This window comes from Leptonychotes weddellii, chromosome 9, assembly GCF_054177405.1.
Source record: "Leptonychotes weddellii isolate Sample4059 chromosome 9, ASM5417740v2, whole genome shotgun sequence".
Lineage (NCBI taxonomy): Eukaryota > Metazoa > Chordata > Mammalia > Carnivora > Phocidae > Leptonychotes > Leptonychotes weddellii.
Genome location: NC_138377.1, coordinates 116,999,164 through 117,018,332, shown reverse-complemented (window position 1 = coordinate 117,018,332; position 19,169 = coordinate 116,999,164). Strand labels below are relative to the sequence as shown.

General features: G+C 49.3%; 1 protein-coding gene across 1 annotated transcript in view; it reads left to right on the top strand.

Moving 5' to 3' along the window:
* Positions 1–18,057, top strand: part of ST8SIA2 (ST8 alpha-N-acetyl-neuraminide alpha-2,8-sialyltransferase 2) — a 66,628-nt gene extending 48,571 nt beyond the window's left edge. Inside the window, exon 6 of the mRNA XM_081831619.1 lies at positions 13,595–18,057. Coding sequence (XP_081687745.1) covers positions 13,595–13,880 — 286 coding nt within the window. The 3' untranslated portion in view covers positions 13,881–18,057. The remainder of the gene's footprint in view (positions 1–13,594) is intronic.
* Positions 18,058–19,169: the final 1,112 nt, after the last annotated feature.

The following is a 19,169-nucleotide window of genomic DNA, read 5'->3' as shown; positions in this document are numbered from 1 at the left end:
ACTCCCAGGAGGAAATACTGCAGGAGAGAACCGGGCTGGTTTCTGCTTTTAGCAAGGGGAGGAAGTGGTGGGGAAGAGGGTTTCGGGGGCCTTGGAATGGATTTCCACCAATGGCCCTCTCCCTCTGTAGGGTGCGGGGTCCAGTTGGGCATTACAGGAAAGGTGGGCAGCGTCTGTAGTGAGAGCGAGGGCTTGCCCAGACTTGGTGGGAACTTCCCCGGTGTTTGCTACAAGAGAAGGAACGGGCTGGGGGGATGGGGGAGGCATGCAGAACAAAGCCACGGAAGAAAAGACCAAGACCAAGGGTTCGTAGAAAAGATGGCTGAGGAAGAATCTGGCCCAGAGGCGGTCTGGTCTAGCATGACAATCATGGGCTTTGGAGTTAGGGACACCTGGGTTCAAATCCCACCTCCATTACTCAGGTGGTGGAACAGGTCCCTTGTCTCCCTGAGCCCTGTTTTCTCTGTCTCTTGCTGAGGAACACTGCCTACATCCGAATGTGTGTCCTGTGCTGGCCAAGAGAGACACACAGTCAGTCATGGCTACTGCCACCAACCACCCAGCAAGGGATTAGACTTGTCCTATAGACTTAAGAGGTAGAAGTAGGACCAGAGGTTGAAACCACAGGAGGAGCATATATTTAGGCTCAGCTTGGTAAAGGATTCTGTAGTAGAATGGTGGACAAAGTCAAATTCACCTGTCAGGAGTTCTTCACCTCAGAGTTCCAGTATGGTCTGTAGCTTACAGAATAATCTTGTTTCCATATTTAAAAACCTATCATTCAATAAACCCTCTATTTATGAGGTGGAGGGGATAAACTTTTTTACTGCGGTAAAATATACACAACATAAAATTTACCATTTTGACCATTGTTAACTGTGCACTTCAGTAGTGTTAAGTACATTCACAGTGTTGTGAAACAAATCTCCAGAACTTTTTTATCTTGCAAATCTGAAACTCTATACCCATTAAACAACAAGTCCCCTTTTCCCCAACCCTCCCTCCCTCTAGACCCTGATACGGTAAACTTTCTACTTCGGTTTCCATGAATGTGGCTACTTTATATTCCTCATACAAGGAGATTCATACTGCATTTGCCTTTCTGTGGCTGACTGATTCCACTTAACGTGATGTCCTCAGGGTTCATCCATGCTGTAGCCTGTGTCAGAATGGCCTTCCTTTCGAAGACTGAATAATATTCTGTTGTACATATATAACAGATTTTGCTTGTCCCTTCATCTGTCGGTGGACATTCAGGTTGCTTTCACGTCTTGACTATTGTGAATAGTGCTGTTGTCAAATTGGGTGTGCAGATATCTCTTCGAGACTCTGTTTTCAATGGCTGGATCATATGGTAGTCCTGTTTTTAATTTTTTAAAGAACCTCCATCCTGCTTTCCATGGTGGCTGCACCATTTTATGATCCACCAGCAGGTGCACGAGGGTTTCAGTTTCTCCATATTTTCCCTGACACGTGTTATCCCATTTCACCACATCTTTGCCAACACTTGTTATTTGGTAATAGCCCACTTTCACCACTTACAAGTGTACAATTCGATTAGAAGAAATTGGCTGTTAGAGGAAAATGTAGTGGAAAATTTTTATAACCTTGGGTTTAGCAATGGTTTCTTAAGTATCAAAACACAGGCAACGAAAGAAAAAAGAGATAAAAGGGACTTCATCAAAACTAAAACTTTTCATGCACTAAAAAGCCAACATATTCTGAGAGGTGAAAAAACCCACCCACAGAATAGGGGGAAATAGTTGCAAATCATGTATCTGATAAGGGATAAATATCCGGAGTATATGTGGAACTCCTACAACTCAACAATACCACAAATAAATCAAACAACCCAATTTTTAAATGGGCAAAGGACTTGGATGGACTTTTTTACAGAGAAGATACACAGATGGTCAATAAGCACATGAAAAATGCTCAACATCACTCATCATTGGGAAATCGTAAATCAAAACCACAGTGAGTTACCACTTTCCACCCCCTGGGATGGCGGCTATCAGAAAAGTGGGAAATAACATGTGTCGGTGAGGATGTGAGGAAATAGGAATCTTTGTGCCTGCTGGTGGGAATGTCAAGTGGGAATCACTTTTGAGGCATCTTAGTGTGTTCGTTCTGCAAAGGAGGAAGTTGATGCCCAGATGAGTTGGGTGATTTGTAGGAGGCCACCAAGCCAGTGAGGAGCACAACCAGGAACTGAAGTAGAGCACCTCACTCTGGCCAGGGCACCAGAGGCAGCAAATTCACACCCAGACAGTTCTGGGTTTGGGGACCCCATCAGCTCAGTGGGCCAGGTGCTGTCACACCAGAGAAGTGGTGTTAGGAGACCACAGAGGGTAGCGGTGTATCAAGACTCCCTGGGTACCTGGCAGTTCTTCTGAGTCTGGGACAGCGTTCCCACCAGGCAGAACAAGCTGAAAGGTCAGAACACCTCAGGGTCCCACCAAACACCAGCGGGCATCTGAGGCTTGACACAGTCTTGTGGAACCGCCTATCGAGGCTCACAGTGTTGTTCACCCCTTGACCTCGTCTTGGCCTTTGCCTCCCTCATTCGCTTGACTGCTCCTTCACATCCAAGCCATCTTTCCGAAGGAAAACAGCTGTCCTCAGATAGCAGCTGTGCATCCACACACTCTGAATGCAGCTGGGTGGCTTGAAATACCCAGACATGTCCATATACAAGTCATTGTGCTCCTAGGGCTGGTTTAGTGTCCCCAGTCCATCCATTCGTGGGGAAAAATCTGTGAGATGCTCTAGTAACAGCAAATAGGCTTTTCACGAAGACCAAATGAAATCGTTTATATAAATCACTTTAGAGCCCAGGGCTGGTCATATTACGTCCATCTAGCACTACAAGCTGGCACATGGTAGAGCCAGGCTTCATGTGAAGAGACCACATGACCACGGTTTCAGTTCTCCTGGTTAAACAATCTCCTCCTACACTTTTGTGATTATTAGCCTACTTTTTATTATTAATTGTTTAAGTTGTCAGTGCCTTGAGGTCAGGATAATGGCACTTCATACTGCATCCCTGAGCCCTGCATAGTGCCTGATACTGAGAGAGCATCTGGCGACTGGTCAGGGGGTCCCCAGTGACCTCAGATTGAAGAAGGACATGTAGGAGAATAGATGAGGGGCACAAATAACCATCCCTAACACTGCTGTGCTAGACACCATGCTAAGAATTATGTCATGTAATGAGAGAACTAGAACCAACATCCTATTTTAAAGACAACAAATTGAGCCTCAGGTGGTAAGTAACTTGTACGAGGTTGCATGGCTGGTAAGAGACAGATCAGGACTCCTCCCTTGCTCCTGATCACCACCCATTTGCCCCTGTGAACAATAACCAGGAAATAATGACAGGGACCCTAGAAGAATAATGTGGGGAAGGCCAAAGCCAGAGTTTGAGCTTATGAAAATATTAAGAAAAACAGAAAGGGGGCTCCTGGGTGGCTCAGTCAGTTGAGCCTCTGACTCTTGATTTCAGCTCAGGTCATAATCTCAGAGTGGTGAGATGGAGCCCTGTGTCAGCCTCCACGCTGGGCATGGAGCCTGTTTAAGATTCTCTCTCTCTCCATCCAATCCTCTCCATCCACCCCTCCCCACCCCTCCCCCCACTTAAAAAAAAAAGGAAAGAAAAACAGAAAGTGTATTTTATGTTTCAAGTAAAAAGAACCGAAAAGTTAAGGACAGGCAGTGTAGAGGCTATGAAAGACAGATGGGAACTGGACTCTTGGTTCCTCTTCTACACCTATCTTCTCAGCAAAGGAGAGCTGTCTTTTACCTGGATAGCATAATGAATGAAGCCTTTGGTATCACTTACAATCCCACTTCACTGCCTTAAACCAGGGGTTCTCAACAATGGTCCCTGAACCAGCGGCATCAGCATCACCTGGGTAGTTGGTAGAAATGCAAATTCTCAGGCCCAGCCCAGGCTTACTGAATCCAAAATCGTAGGTCTGAGGCCCAGAAATCTGCATATTAACAAACCCTACAGGTGATTCTGAGGCACAGTATAAGTTTGAGAACCTCTACTCTCAACAAAACCAAGACCTATTAACATCCCAGGAGATATCATGCACCAAGACCACTGAGCAGCTGGCCCTGATCTTCCCCAAATCATACAAAATTGGAAAAGGACAATCTGGAATTGGCCATCCCTACCCCAATTTTCTAAACATGGGGAAACAATGGACTCCAGTGAGCTTGTTGTCAACCCCAAGCCAGAGCTTCAAAATGGTTATCAGTGCAATGGCTCAGGAACACCTGAAGATGAAGAAGCAAATATCAAGACCAGATGTCCTCATGGGAAAACAGCAAGGCACACTGCTCCAGTCTGCTCTTCTGAAGGAGGGCAGTAGACAGGTACCAGGATCAGGGTAGTCATTTCATATTTTGGGTTAAGTCAGATACTTTGACAAAATATTTCTTGAGCAGCATGGAGAACTGTGACATTTCAGGGAGTAAAAGGGAGCAAATGTTAAGTCTCTTCTTAGAGAAACTTTGTAAGATAGATACTATTTTCATCCCCATTTTACTCACAAGGAAACAGGCTCAGAGATGTTAACTGAATTGCTCCAGGTCACTCAGATGAGGAGGAGGGAGACTAGAACCCACGTGTATGGGTTTCAGTTGTGTCTACTGCCATCCCCCTTCTCATGTCCTTGACAGACTGACCACAGTCTGTTGACCACAGACACCCAAAAGACTAATTAATTAAAGGTTGACTTCGTGGGGATCTCTAAGAACACACCACCGGCCTCCTGTACTGCCAACTGTCCCCATTTTTACCAATGACTTAAATGAAGGCATCAAATGTCTCCTTAGACAGTTCACAGAAGACACGACTTTGGGGGGATTCCTAATAATTGGGACCTCAGAGTTGAATCCGAACTTCTTTTGATGGGCTGAAACAATGAGCCAATCTAAGAGGGAGAGATTTAATACGGACAAATGCAAGATTCTGTACTTAGGTTCTAAACAATTGTACAGGTACAATGAGCAGTACCAACCAGCAGCAGGCGTGTGGCTGCTCAAAGGGTAAGATGATCTTAGATCACAGTGACGGATGTATAATGGTTTGAGAGTCAAGGAGGTCAGCGATGACCTTGGTCGAATCCCACTTGGAGAGGTTTTGGGTCCCAGTCTGGAGATGGACCACAGTGGCAGAGAAATTCAAAAGTCAAAAGGTTTAGGGAGAGAAGTATCCAAGGAGCATGAGAGCAATCTTTCTTCAGTTAGCAAACATTTACTTGCCATAATCTAGAAGGCTCCAGGCCTGTGCTGGGGGAACACAAAAATCAATGAAACAAGGCTTCTGACCTTGAGGGGCTCACAAATTTGGACTGCAAGGCTCCAGGTGTAGAACTAGGGTTGAGAAGTCATCTACACGGAGTCAGGTTTCATCTGGGCCCTGGGAAGAGCATTCCAACAAACAGAGGTCATCTGAAATGAGCTTGGTTGCCTCTTGTTCCGGCAGCAGTGAATGCCCCTTGCTGGGCCATGACTTGGAAAATCCGCATCCTACAGAGTTAGTGGATGAGTCTGCCAGCGCTGCTGTAACAGAGAACCACAGGCCAGGTGGCCTAAACTGGCAAGAGAAAGTTACTGTCTTGTAGATCTGGAGGCTGGAGGTCCTTCTGAGAGCTCTGAGAGAAGAATCTGTTCCAGGCCTTTCTCTTGTGGAGGACCATCTCCATCATTATCTCTGTGTGCCTGTGTATCTCCAAATCCCCCCTGCTTATAAGGCCATCAGTTGGATTGGAATAAGGGCTACCCTAACAACCTCATTTTAACTTGCTTACCTCTGTAAAGACCCTTATCTCTAAATAAAGTCCCATTATGATGTACTGGAGGTTGAGCTCCACAGATGAATTCTGAGGGAATATAATTCAACCCATAACGGTTGGGCTAGAAGGTCACCCTTTCCACGCAGGGATTCTTTGATTCATCAGACCTGTACCAGGAGAATCTCTAACCACCGGGTACTCTGGACATTCCTGCCCATCTGAGGCAGTTACTGGGCCTGGGCATCTCAGGGAGGGGGCAGTGTGGTGCAGAGAAGGCCTGCTCTTTAACTCTTACTGGCCCTGCGCCAGACTGAGCAGCTCTTCCAGGGGGCTTTGGGCTCTGCCAGCCTGCAAGAGTGGCACAGTGCCCTGGCTGGCTGTTGGCAAGGGAGGTGAACAGCCCAGGGGAAGGACACCCAGGCAGCTGAATATGGCTGCAGGAAGGGGAAAACTCTGGTCCGCAGATGGTAGTGAATGGCTCAGATTCAATTACAACAATGAGGAAGGCTGTGACCCACAGAGAGGGTGGCCCTCGGGCAGGAAAGCAGCCCATTGCCTGGCCCCATTTAGCCACCCAGACCACAGGCCTGATGCAGAGGAAGCCTGTGAATTGGTGCTTAGTTAGGCACCCAAAGTGCTGAACATCAGCCCTAGGATGGCAGGGACCCAGCAGGCATCCCTGCCAGGGCTGGAGCAGTGGGTCAGCAGAGTGAGCATTGCTGCCTGGCAGCAGGGAGCAGAAACCTGCACGCTGGACAGGCAAGGGAGTAAGCATGGTGCAGAGAATGAGGCGAGACCAGTGCAGGTTGGAGGTGTCCCCTCCCAGGCATGCCCATCGCCGTCCCAAGAGCATGTCCCCAGGGCCAGTCCAGCAGCTGGGTTCCGGTCTCCTTCAGCGGACACGGAGTGTGGAAGTATATTCCACGGCAGTGATGCATAGAGAAAAAGAGAGAGGTCTGTAGTATGAAGGCACAGACGGCATTTCGTCATTTTTCATAGATTATCTCTATTTTTTTCAAATAGCAATGCACATAGTAAAAAGAAAAATCCAAACAGTATAAAAGGATTTAAAGTGAAAAGCGAGTGAGCCCTCCTCCACAGAGGCGACCTGTTACACTGGTTTTCTGTCTGTATTCTTCCAGGAATATCCACTTTTACACATAAGAGAGCATGTTTTAAGCATTGTACCTTGCTAAATTCTGGAAACTATTCCACATCAATACACACCACCTTGCTCTCCTTCACAGTGTCTGGACCATAATTTATGGGAGCAGAAGCCATTGGTGGGCATCGCGGGTTTTTCCAATCTTTGGCTAGTATAATCGGTGCTACGGTGATCATCTTATACCAACATCTGCACACGTATGTACATCTAGAGGCTCGCTCTTTAGGCGTGCCATCGCTAAAAAGAGACGCATGTAAGTGTTGTTAGTTTTTATAGCGGTTACCAAATTGCCCTTCCTGGAGGCAGGTACCGATTTACACTCCCACCTACGATGATTGAAAATGCCTGCTTTTCCATAACCTCACCAGCGTGGTAGATTACCGACACTTGTTCTCTTTGCCAATCCAGTGGAAAATGCCATCTGATTGTTGTGTGAAATTGGATTCCTTTAAATATGAATGAGGTTAATTATAATTTTTTTTTTCGCATTTGGAGTGGTATCAGTTTAGATACCAGAATCCAGCCAGGAGTTTTCACCCCCAAGATGTGGTCTTTCTGGATCCCTGCTGGGCCAGAGGTGATCCCTGTGGGTGAGCCACAGTCTCTCAACTCCCCTGGGGACCCCCCCATGTAGCAGGAGGAAGCTCTGAAATAATCAGCATCATGATTTTTCCTCCTTTCTTTTGGCAACAAACGGTCTAGGGCACCACCAGCCTGCCTTTCGCATGTGCAGACCTGTGGGTTTGCAGGAAAGCCAACCTCCTTGGCTTCTTCCAGTGCCCACCCCCCCAAGGGAGACACTAGCCTCTGCTTGCTCATTTTCACTCCTGGCTTCATTAAGTAGAGATTTGTGGCGCACCCACTTTGCGCGTGAGCTATGCTAGGATCTGGGGTTATATAGGAGCAGGAAGTCAGTCCACTGGCTCACAGAATTGTAACTTGTAGGGGAGGAGAAAGTCAAGTAAATGAATAATGATAGCATAGAGTGATAAATGCTATAATCAGAAAAGAGCAATGTACAGGGCACAAACCCATCCGGGAAAGTCCGGGAAGTAACATTGAAGCTGAGACCATAAGGAGGAGTTGCCAGCCAGGAGAACGGGGAGTTGGTGGTGTCCTGGTAGGAATGAAGAGGGTCCTTACAGCCGTGTGGCTGTGCAGGCCAGGTGGTGGGAGGGATCTCAGGCCCAGGTCACAAGGACTTCACAAGCCCTGCCGAGGCCACTGGATGTTGTCCTGGGGACTCCGAGAGTCTCTGGGGAGTTTTTGGTGGCATGGTCATCCTTGAAGTTAACCTTGCTTACTTGAGTGAAGGGCACTGGCTTGGATAAGCATTGAGGCCTGGGGACCAGGAATCTGCCTCAAGCATCCATAGGACTTGGTCAGCTCTGCATTCCAGCCCCAGATTTTGAGACAAAACCCCCAGCTCTCCATGCTCTCAAAGCTGGGCAGCCTCATCCTGAGATGTTCCCCAGGATACCAGAGCCCTAGGCAGTGTTCCCAAGGAAAAGACGGCAGTGGGCTATGGGCCCCCAGACCAGGGCCCAGGCTGCTGATGTGGATAATTGGAGACCAGGGGTCTGAGGGCCCTGTCCCATTTTGCTGCTCATCTCACACAAAACATCCCCAAGTGTCCCATGGCAACCACCTGTAAGGCATTCCTGATCCTTAAGGGACAATATGAGCTATGTTCCACAAAGTGCTTTTAGCGTCTTAGAGAAAGCCCTTTTGGTCTCTTTTTCCAACAGTGGCAGCCACTGTGCTTGCCACATACTGAGCCCAGGAATCCAAAAGGACAAATGTGCTTTGGAGATGATTTTGGCAATCCTCATCTATAGCTGTCCATGCTCATAAAATATGGCGCTTAATCGTCTTGGCAATTGGGGTAACCAATTCGAAAAATAATTACTGCCTTCTTTGAGATTACTTTGCCTTCTAATTAAAATCTCAAGACTGGGATATTAAAGGTGCATTGTCAATACAACGTTCCCGGATGCACCCAGCTAACCTCATTTGGAAAGGCAAAATTAATTAGTTTGTGTTTTAACACCCAGCTGTTATCCTGAGGAAGGAAATCGTCTACAAGTCGGCCACACACACAGTCTCTAAATTGGCCAGAGCGACTGAGGGGGATAGAAAGGAAACGAAGGGTGATTTGTTCCCGCATAACTCAGTCAGCTCCTATTACAAGCTGCTCATTAAACGGCAACCCCGCGTCCCTGTCAGACATGGCTCAGGAGTGTTCTTGTTCACCCGTGGAGGCAGAATGGGAAATAAGTGGGTCCCTCCGTGCCACTGAGCTCCCCCTTCATTCTGGAGCCTCCTTTGCTGTTAACACCTCTCCCAGTGATTGATTCTTGGGGGAAAGCCGGCAGCGGATTCGAGAGGGTGGGCACCTCTCTCCCTGTCCCCGACGGCCGCAGGTACAAAGCTGCCTGCCCTGCTGGTTTCCCTCTTCCACCTTTTCGACTTCTTCCTATTTTCCAATTCCATTTGAGTCAGACATTTCCTGAGCACCATGGAAGCCAGGATAATAATGGTTCTAGGCTGTGCGACAGTCACGACCCCCCAGCCCCTCGTGGTTTAGCACAACAGAAGCTGATTTCTCGTTCATGCAAAGTGTGAGAGGCAGAAGAGAAGGTTGGCCCCCAAGGGACACACTTCCTGTCACAGCCTATTGGCCAGAACTGGTCACGTGACCCCAGCCCCATTGCAAGGGATGCTGGGAGGTGTAGGCGGGGCACATGGAGTGTTTGTTGAGCGCTTCTGTCCCTGCCACAGTGCCTTGGCTGCCCCGTGCATGGAGCCAGGTGCCTCTGAACCCCCTCCAGGAGTGTGAGGCACGGCTCCTGCTCCCGGGGAAATGCCCGCTCTGTTCTGTGTGGGAGGCCAACCCGTACAATCGTGAATTATCAGGCAGGATTGATAAGCACAACAGGAGAAGTAGAAGCAAATTTCATGATAATGGGTGGAAGTGATTACCTCAGCATGAACTAGGAAGAAGAGGGTGGAACAAAAGGAACATTTCCAGGAAGATGTAATGCATGTGCTTAGTTTTGCGGGGGAAGGGGAAGACAGTTCACGGGGACATGAGGAGGAAAGTCACATCTGCAGGCAGGGCACAGCCCGCGTCCGTGTAACCTCAGACCTCCTACAGATCAAATTCTTCCCTCCCTGTCTCTGAGCACAGCACTGATGTCCTGAAAAGAAATTCATTTCCGAAAGCCTTCTCACGCTAAGGCCTTACAATCAGAAAATAAACAAACCACAAATCCCTAATACGGCATTTGTGACCGGTGTTAGGACTTGAATTTGCTCAGGGAGCAAATAGCGCTATGCTCTCAGGCAGGGACACTGTGGTGGCTTGCACTTCCCTGGGGAGGGTCAACAGCCGCTAAAGCCGGCTCATGCCAGGCGCGACCTTCCCAGAATCGCCATGGGGTGGAAAAGGCCCAAGAACCAGGAGTGGGGAGGCTAGGCTGCATTTTATCTAAGCCCTGTCTAACCAGCTGCAGGAGGAGCGCCTCTACTCGGGCCTGTCTGCCTGGACTCCCACGTTTTCCTCTGGAACCTGAAACAAGAGGACACGTTCAACCTAGGAGGCCCATGGATCACCCACAGATATGGTCTGTTGACTCACACAACAGGGCCTCAGATGATGTTTTAAAACTTTTTTTAATTAGTTGCCAACATTCAAAACTGTGGAGAAATTGCATAAAAATCCCGATCTCTGATACACACTTTGGCCCTACTATACTGGACAATAATAAAACTGGCTACCCCTTTAGATGCCACAGTCCCACCACTCCCTGTTGCCTTGGCAACCCTGAGGCCAAGCATTGGTTTTCCCTACACACATCCCAGCTCTCAGCTCACTCAGTTACATCCCCTGCCAGGCCACTGGGCTAGACAAGTTCCCCGGGCACAATGATCTTTAAAACTTGACAACTATTCCTGAGGCTTACTCTTTTCCCTTATTTTCTCTAAATATACCTCATTCTTAGCAGAACCACCCACCAGTGAGAGCAGGGCTTCTTAGCCTTGGCTACACATTTGAATGACTGGGGGAGGTTTTAAAAATCCCAGTGTCCAGCCTGCACCCGGAGGTTGCACTCAGGATCGGTCCTCTAAAGCTCCAGGTGGTTCAGTGTACAGCCTAGGCCGAGAAGCATTGAGTCAGAACCAAAAATACAATGGACTAGCTTAGGAGGGGGGTGAGCTCCCCATTATCGGAGTTGGTAAGCCAAGGTGGATGAGCACTTCGTAAGGATGTGTGGGGCGATCCAAACATCAGCTGCTACTCTCCTGGGATTCTTCCCTCCTTCCACTTCCCTGCCTTTGCCCCTCAGCACCCTCCCAAGCTCAGCTCAGCCCCATTGAACCTACAGTGTGCACGTGATCTAAGAAGGGCACCTTATCTCTTGAGCCTCATCCTCAGCACCACGCACCCCCTAGGCTTTTCCCTATTACTTCCCAATTGTGTTTGTGGTTAATGGAGCCATTGTCTAGCTCCCTGCCTTTGTCCCCTCCATCTGATTCTGGGTTGAAAAATTCGGCCACAGGGAAGTTTCTTGGCCCAGACAGGATGAAATAGGAGGAGATGCAAGCAAAGTGGTCTTCAGCTGACAGGCTTACGACAAAAGACTGGTTGTCTAGAGGCTCTCCTGGAGGTCGGCACAGTGCCCCCGAGAATCATGTTCATAGGATGGGGTGGGGGTCCTTGAAATATGCTTCATTATATCAAATATTACATTATTTACTAAAATTATATGGGTTACTAGGAATCTGTAACCTTGTCTGTTTCAAAGGCTAACACCTCCTCCAAAAAAAAAAAAAGGATTTAAAGTTAACTTTCTGGAATGTCTTGGGGTTTCCTTTTTGGGTCTGCAGAAAGAACCACTTGCAAAAGGAAGGGCATGCTTGATCTTCTAGAAAATCTTCCCCCTGCCCACCCAATTTTCCCTAAAAGCACTGCGAAGAATATGAAACAGTTTCAACTTTCAGCAATGTGTAAAAGTTTTGCCTGGCATACTTTTGCTTCTGGCGTGAACGTAATTGGTTCGTTTGACTATATAGTCACACCTGTCACTGTGCTGAGGTGTCATCAGGAGCCGAGCTGGGCTTGGGGAGTAGGTGTTTCTCACAATGGCAGGTGGAGCAGGTGCGATGAGGCGCACAGAGTTTGAGGACAGAAAAGCACGGCCAATGTCTGGTATGGACCACAGTAGTGAGGAGTTGGTGGTAAGGAATTCCATCTTTCTACAAAGGTGTACGCATTGCATTTAAAGGGATTCAGCTTTTTATGAGAAATAAAGAGGTTAAACCACACATCCCAGTGAGTTCTAAATCCAAGCAGAAGAACCACTGTGGAAAGCCAAAATGGTGGCAAAGAGAATGGACGTTTTCCCGCTTCTGGAGAAACGTCTAGATTGTGTTGAAACTTGGAGATGCCCTGGTCTGTGGCCCATCATCGTATAGATGTGAAAAATTAGGTCCAGCAGGGAGAAGTGACCTGCCCAAAAGCATGCAGGTAGCTGTTGACAGAACTTTCACTTGAAACTCAGATCTAAAAAGTTGGTAGCTCCCCAGACCTCTGTTTCCTAGTCTGTGGAATGGAGACGGGTTCTTCATCACTGCTGTCTTGGTTAAGGTAAACTGAGACCCTCTATGTGCAGAGGTAGCTCAGTGCCTCGCCCAGCACTGGGGTCCGTTAACCCAATGCCATGCTCTTCCCAATTCTCCATAGCTCCTCTCATTACCCCTGCCAGATTCCTAGGTAGGAAGCGGGAACTCCCATTTCAGAAGGGGATATGCCAAATGCCATGACAGGCCTTGAGAAGAGATCATGGCAGAACCCGGCTTCACCGGGCAGAGCACCGTCTGGTGTCCCCTCAGCTCTCAGGGAAGCCACCCAAGGTCAGAGGTGGGCAACCCGCATCAGAGGGGTGGGGGTCCTGCGGGCAGGGATGGGAAGGAAATCGGATGATGCTCAAGGGACAAGGAAGTCAGTCTCTGCTGGAGTCAGGAATGGTGACATGCAAAGGGAAGCACCATGGGACCCTCCACAAGGGGAAGATGGGGGCACCATGCAAGAGCCACCCCTTTACAGGAGGTCTGCATGCGGCAGCCCAAGCAGCAGGCTGCCACACCCACGTGTGTCATCTGTGGCTCTCTCTCTCGTGCTCCCACAGCAGAGGCCAGGAGCATGGCTGCAAAGCCAAAAATATCTACCAGCTGGCTCGTTATAGAAAAAGTTTGCCCGCCCCCACTTTAGATTTCAACAGGCCTGAGCCCAGGTCAAGGTCCTGCCCTTTCTACCTAGGTGACCTCGGGCAAGCCACTTTTGTATCTGAGCCTCATTTCTGCATCTGTACCTACTACCAAGCTCGTCATGTTTCCATAAAAATCATATATGTGAAAATTCACAATGTAGGGAACAGTTCTGTTGCTTAATAAAGGTTGGTAGTCAGTCCCCTGAGAAGGGAACCGGGAATCAGTGGCTGGATTGGTCTCCACCACTCCTGGAGTGGCAGGAGGCAGGCTGCTGGACAGGTTAACATTGTCCTCTTCCTGGAAAGAATGATTCACAAACTCATATTTCTTTTTTTTTTTTTTTTTCCAGATACTGGCTGACCAACAAAGTCCACATCAAAAGACCCACCACTGGTCTCTTGATGTACACACTGGCCACACGTTTCTGCAACCAGATCTACCTCTATGGCTTCTGGCCCTTTCCACTAGATCAGAACCAGAACCCCGTCAAGTACCACTATTACGACAGCCTCAAGTACGGCTACACCTCCCAGGCCAGCCCCCACACCATGCCCTTGGAGTTCAAGGCCCTCAAGAGCCTGCATGAGCAGGGGGCTTTGAAACTGACTGTTGGCCAGTGTGATGGGGCCACGTAAGGTGGGCTCCCCGTGGGACTCAGTGGCTCACATTTCCTGCCAGCTACACCACAGGCAGATGGGAGTCGGGGTGGCGCAAACTGTAGAACAAGCAGGCTAGTGGTTTTCTTTGTTAAAGTGTAAAACAGTGACCAGAATATATATATCTATACCTGCATATATATATTGACCTGAGTATTTATAACTGTGTGGTGTTCATCTAGCATTAGGCAGATAAGCCACAGGAAGAAGGTGTGGAGAACCCACCCAAACTGGATTGAGACTCAATCCATCTTTAGGGGCAGAAGGACTCGACATGAAAAGAAGCCAGTCCCATGACTTTGGATGACAAACTGCCTCCTGGGTTGGACAGATCTTTGGGCTCATGGATGAATGGAGAGCCACCTCTTGGCAGCAACCCTGAGCCTCTGAGACACCTGGATTCTGGGTGAGCCAAGACCCAGAGGGGACAACTTGACCCAAGTCTAAAATGGTGCTGTTGACAGAGGAGAGGAGGTTGAGGGGTTCAGCCTGGCAAAGAAGTACAAGGACCTCAAGAAGCAGAGGCCACTTCAGAGGCGTGGGCCTTGTTCCACAAACTTAGAGTTTAACTGTCCGAGGGACGATCCACGGTGGACCCACCTGTCCCAGACAGGCTTCCACAGCTATGAAGAGAAGGCTAGAGAAGTAACCATGAACAGTCTATACTCTGGCTTTGCAAGAACCACCAAGAACCTGGACAGAGCAGGCAGATGACCCTAAAGAGCTGGGGTGTTCCCCTGGCATTTTGGAAAAATTGAGATCTCCCGCTCGGGGGCAGCACTCCACCCAACAATAAGGCAGAAGAGTGTCCAAAACGTGGTGGTTTGGTGGGTGTTCTTTAAAGCGACTAGAGTCCACCAAGGAGGAAGGAACCCTGGGATTTTACCCGCTTGGTTACCCCCTTCCTGCTTTCTTAGAATGTCACATGAGGGACCATACTGTCCCCTTCTGCCACCAGAGAAGCCACAGCAAAAGCTTGAAAGGGCCCCATCAAGATAAATGTCATCCTTTTTAAAATACATATGATTGCCTTTCTGGGTGCCTCACAGAGCCCCAGAGTGTGAGACCTGAAAGGGTGTTAAGCACCTCGCTTCATTTCTCTGTGACCCCTCTGTTTCCTTTCTGCGTTGTGCACTCGAGGGGCCTCTGCAGCCATTTTTCGTCATCTTCCTATCCTGATGGTCACACTAGCTGGCACTGAGCTCCAACACGGAGCTTCTCCAGTCTGCAGGGAGAGGCTCCAATGTCCACCCCCACCCCCACCTACCCATCCTCCACACAAAGGCAATGATTTTAGAATTTCACAAAATCCTTTTTGCCCCCTATGAAGATTAATAGTGAAGACTTTTTTTTTTTTTTAACCCAAAGCCAAATGCAGTATCCAAATACTGGGCATAATCTCCCTGGGGAAATCCGGGCTCCATGCCAATCACTTAGGGGCTGGAATCAGAGGTCACATATAGACAAGCATTAGCAGCTTGATTTGTTGGATGTATTCCCTTGCCTGATAAATAACACTGTTTTAAAACATATTTGAAAGATAAGTAAAAAACCATTATCTTGAAGGTGAAGGGAGTTAAGAAAAGTAACCGAGATCTGCTCCCAAGCACACGAGACCGGACATAATTAATCAGCAGCAATTCAGACCAGGACGTTTGCTCTAAATTAATGGCTGGCGGGCAGCAAACGGAGGCAGTGGGAGGATGCTCAGAACCATTCACCCCGCACGTGGGTGCTCCAGCTCCAAACCCCAGCTGCGACTGCTACCCTGCATCTCTTGTGTTTCTTCCCTTGTTGTCCTTCCTGTTGATGCTTCAAGTCTGAGATTTGGGATTTGCATTATAAAATGAATATTTAAAAAAGCAACAGCCCTAACAGCCTCTGTGGGAACTGCGTGGTTTGGACTCCCTCGCAAGAAGTGGAAATAATTAGTATCATATTTTACACTTCTCCAGAGCCTTTCATCTTGAGGATCTCACAGGCCCTGGAAGACATTTAATGTCTGAAGCTGGCAGTGCCCTGGGGAGCAGGTAGAACTGCCTGGACCTCCTTGGATTAACCAGGGCTTTGGACTCCAGAACGTTCCAGTGGTGAGTCCTGAGGGGAGCTGGGATGGCAGGTCCTGGGGTTGGCCCCACGCTCCGTGCACCGGCCGGCAGCCTGCCCTGTGGGGCAGTTCAAGGCCAGAGCTCCATGGAAGAGCTAGTTTTCCTTCTGTCCCATATTGGTCTTGGTTCCTTAAGCGGACACCAGTGGCTGTTGAAGTAGAAGGATCCCTGAGAACCTGCCCTGGGAAGCCAGGACCATCCGCACCCCTCCGTTCCCCAACTCACAGGTCCTGCGCTGCCCAAATGCACTGACCACCTGATGACAGGGGCAGAAGGACTCGACCCACCCCGTCCTGCTCCTCCACCTGGGCGCACAATCAGGAGGCAGCCTGTCCCCTCTGCCTGTTTAGGGCAGCTAAATGCACAGGCCAGCTAGCCTGGGTGGCCCCGAGGAGTCCCAGCCTGCCCCTTGTCCCTGCCACCCTGGTCCACTGCCCTGTAACTGCAGTGGTCACGGCCATCCTGGGAGCAGGAGACCCTTCCAGTCACCTCCTGTTGACCGCTAATCAGTCCCCAATCACCCTGCCATCACCCACCCTGGAGCCTCTCAGACCTGCAAGCTCCTCAAGCCCCCAAATAACCACTCCCCTCCATCGGCCACCTCCTTGGCTGAAGAGAAGGAGCCATCTGAAACACCAGCTCCCCTCCAGATCTCCTGATCCCGTTCCTCCCCACGCCTCTCCTTCCTCCCATTTCTGAGGACGTGACATCCGTGACATTTTCCCACACACCCCAGCCACTCTTCTGCCACTTCTGTCTGTCCTCACTTCCACCAGCACACACTCTTCTCCCCATCCCGGCTCCTGCAGCCTCTTCCCTCCCCTTCCCTGCACCACCAGCCCCGGGAAGGGGTCTCCGATGCTTGCGCTGCCGTCCCCCATGACCTGCCTAGCCTCCATGCTCCAGGGACCTGCGATTCAGCGCCCTCCATGTTGCCACATCACAAGACCCCCTGTCATCACCAAGCTCCCCACATCGCTGGGCTCCACAGCGACCCCTGCTGGACACCCGTCCCCTCCGTGCCCAGGATGCCACGTACTCACAGTGTTTCTCCTCTCTTCCAGCGTCTCTTCATCACTTATTTATGTATTTATTTATTTATGTATTTATGATTTATTTATTTCCACCCTTCCCTTGATCTAAAAAGGACCCGAGATGGGTCAGACCATTATTTCCCTCCCTCCGCCTTGCCCCACCGCACGGACACTCCCTACATTAGTGCCTTCCATTGAGTCCCCACCCCACCTGCTCTAGACTCCATACATCCGAAGCCAAGTTTATCATCTCTGCTTCCCCGTCCTCCACGATCCCCCGTCTTCTTGATAGAATCCCCGTGAGCCTCTCAACCACCCAAGTCTGAGACCCTAAAGTCATCTTCGACTCTTCTCTATGGGTTCCCTTGTCACCCTTCCCCACCAGTGCTGCCCTTGCTTCCCTTGTTTGCACAATTTTAGCAGCGTTCTCTTCCCTACCCCTCCCCGTTTCCCCTCTGGGCATGCTTGCACATCCCCGTCTGTCCTGCACATTCATAGTGATTTTTATCTCCAGCCATTCAGAAAACTTTAAAAGTTCCTGGCCCACAAAATAAGGTACAAATCTCCACCCTGACATTACAGATCACCCAGTAAGGCCCCTTCCTTCTTTACACCCTGCACTGGTCCCTAGAGAATCATCATTTTTGGAAGAGGTGCCTGGTTTTCCTGTCTCTGTGCCTTTGGTCTTGCTGTTCTCATCTCCTGGGACCCTCTCTTCTGTTCCCTTCAAGGCCCATGCAGAAACCACATCTTCCATGAAGCCCTCCCTGATCTACCAACCACTGGGATTTCTCCCTCCGCTGAACCACCGTAGCACTTTATTTGTACCTTTCTCATGGCACTTACCATATTCTGCCTTGTATTATAGTTATTGTGCACTTGTCCTATGACCGTTCTTAGATTGTAAGCTCGCCAAGGGCAGGGACTGTGTTTTATTCATCTGTGTCCATCACAGCACCAGGAGTGGTGCAAAGCACACAGCAGTTGCTTAATAAATGTTTGTTGGATTAAATCCTTAATGCCTGTGGAGGGCTATATAATTAATGAGCTCATTTTGCATCTGTAATGTCATAAGAACCTCCAAAAAAATCACATGAGTTGGGCAGACGCAGAAATCATTATTCCTATTGGATGGGTCATAAAATTGAAGCAAAAAAAAACCTGTGTGAAGCCCCATAGCTCACTAGCAAAATTCACACGCCGGTCTTATCCCCACTCCATGGCATCTTCTATTAACCCCTGTGGCTGGGTCACTGTAAATTGGAAACTGACCCCAAGTCTTGGCTGCCATGGGTCTGGGATCACCTTCACAGAGTCAGACAGACCTCAGCATGAACCCCAGCTTGTGTGTGCCCATCAACAAAGGCAAAGTTTCCCTCCTTTTGGGGGAGGACAAAAACCATTCAGGTTTTACCAGGCCCAGGGGGTGGAGCTGTGGGACCTCATAAATCATTCCCCTTGCTGTTGTCACAGGGTACGAAGCCATCCGTCCAGATGGCAAAGAGACCAACAGCTCCAAGGGGCTGTTGTTTGATAAATTTCTTCATGCCTAATTAAAGCTCCCCTTCCAGAATGAATGGACCAGGGGCATTTGTTGATGCCGGTCAGATGGGACTCCAGACGTGCGTGCTGCCTCATGAATGCCCTTAATAGCATCCCCAATGACACTGACAGCCTGCCCTAGCCCGCCTGTCTCTCAGCAGCACTGCTGGATGTCATCATTCCTTCCTGTCTTCATTCCCATCCTTCTGCTTCCCCTCCCCAGGGCTCTTCCCTTCGGCATCCACCAGGAGCCCGGTGAGCCTAGGGACCTAGGTGGCAGCTCTTCTTGGGAACCTAAGCCTTGACTGGGGTAATGTGGTGGGATGGCAGGAAGGGAGAGGGTGGGGAGAACTCTGTGCCATCTCTCCAAAAAGCAAAAACACCAGGGTGCTCTGTTCCAGTGGCAGGTTATCCACAACAGAGGGCGGCTGGAGGGGTTTCCATGATTACTATGTGGAAGCAATGTTTTTGTTGCCCTTGGGCTTCATGGAGATTCATATCCATCCTTAGTGATCCAGGTGGTGGAGCCAGTTTCCACATACTGTGCATCAAGCCATCCAGCCCGGGATCATCCAGTTTCCAGA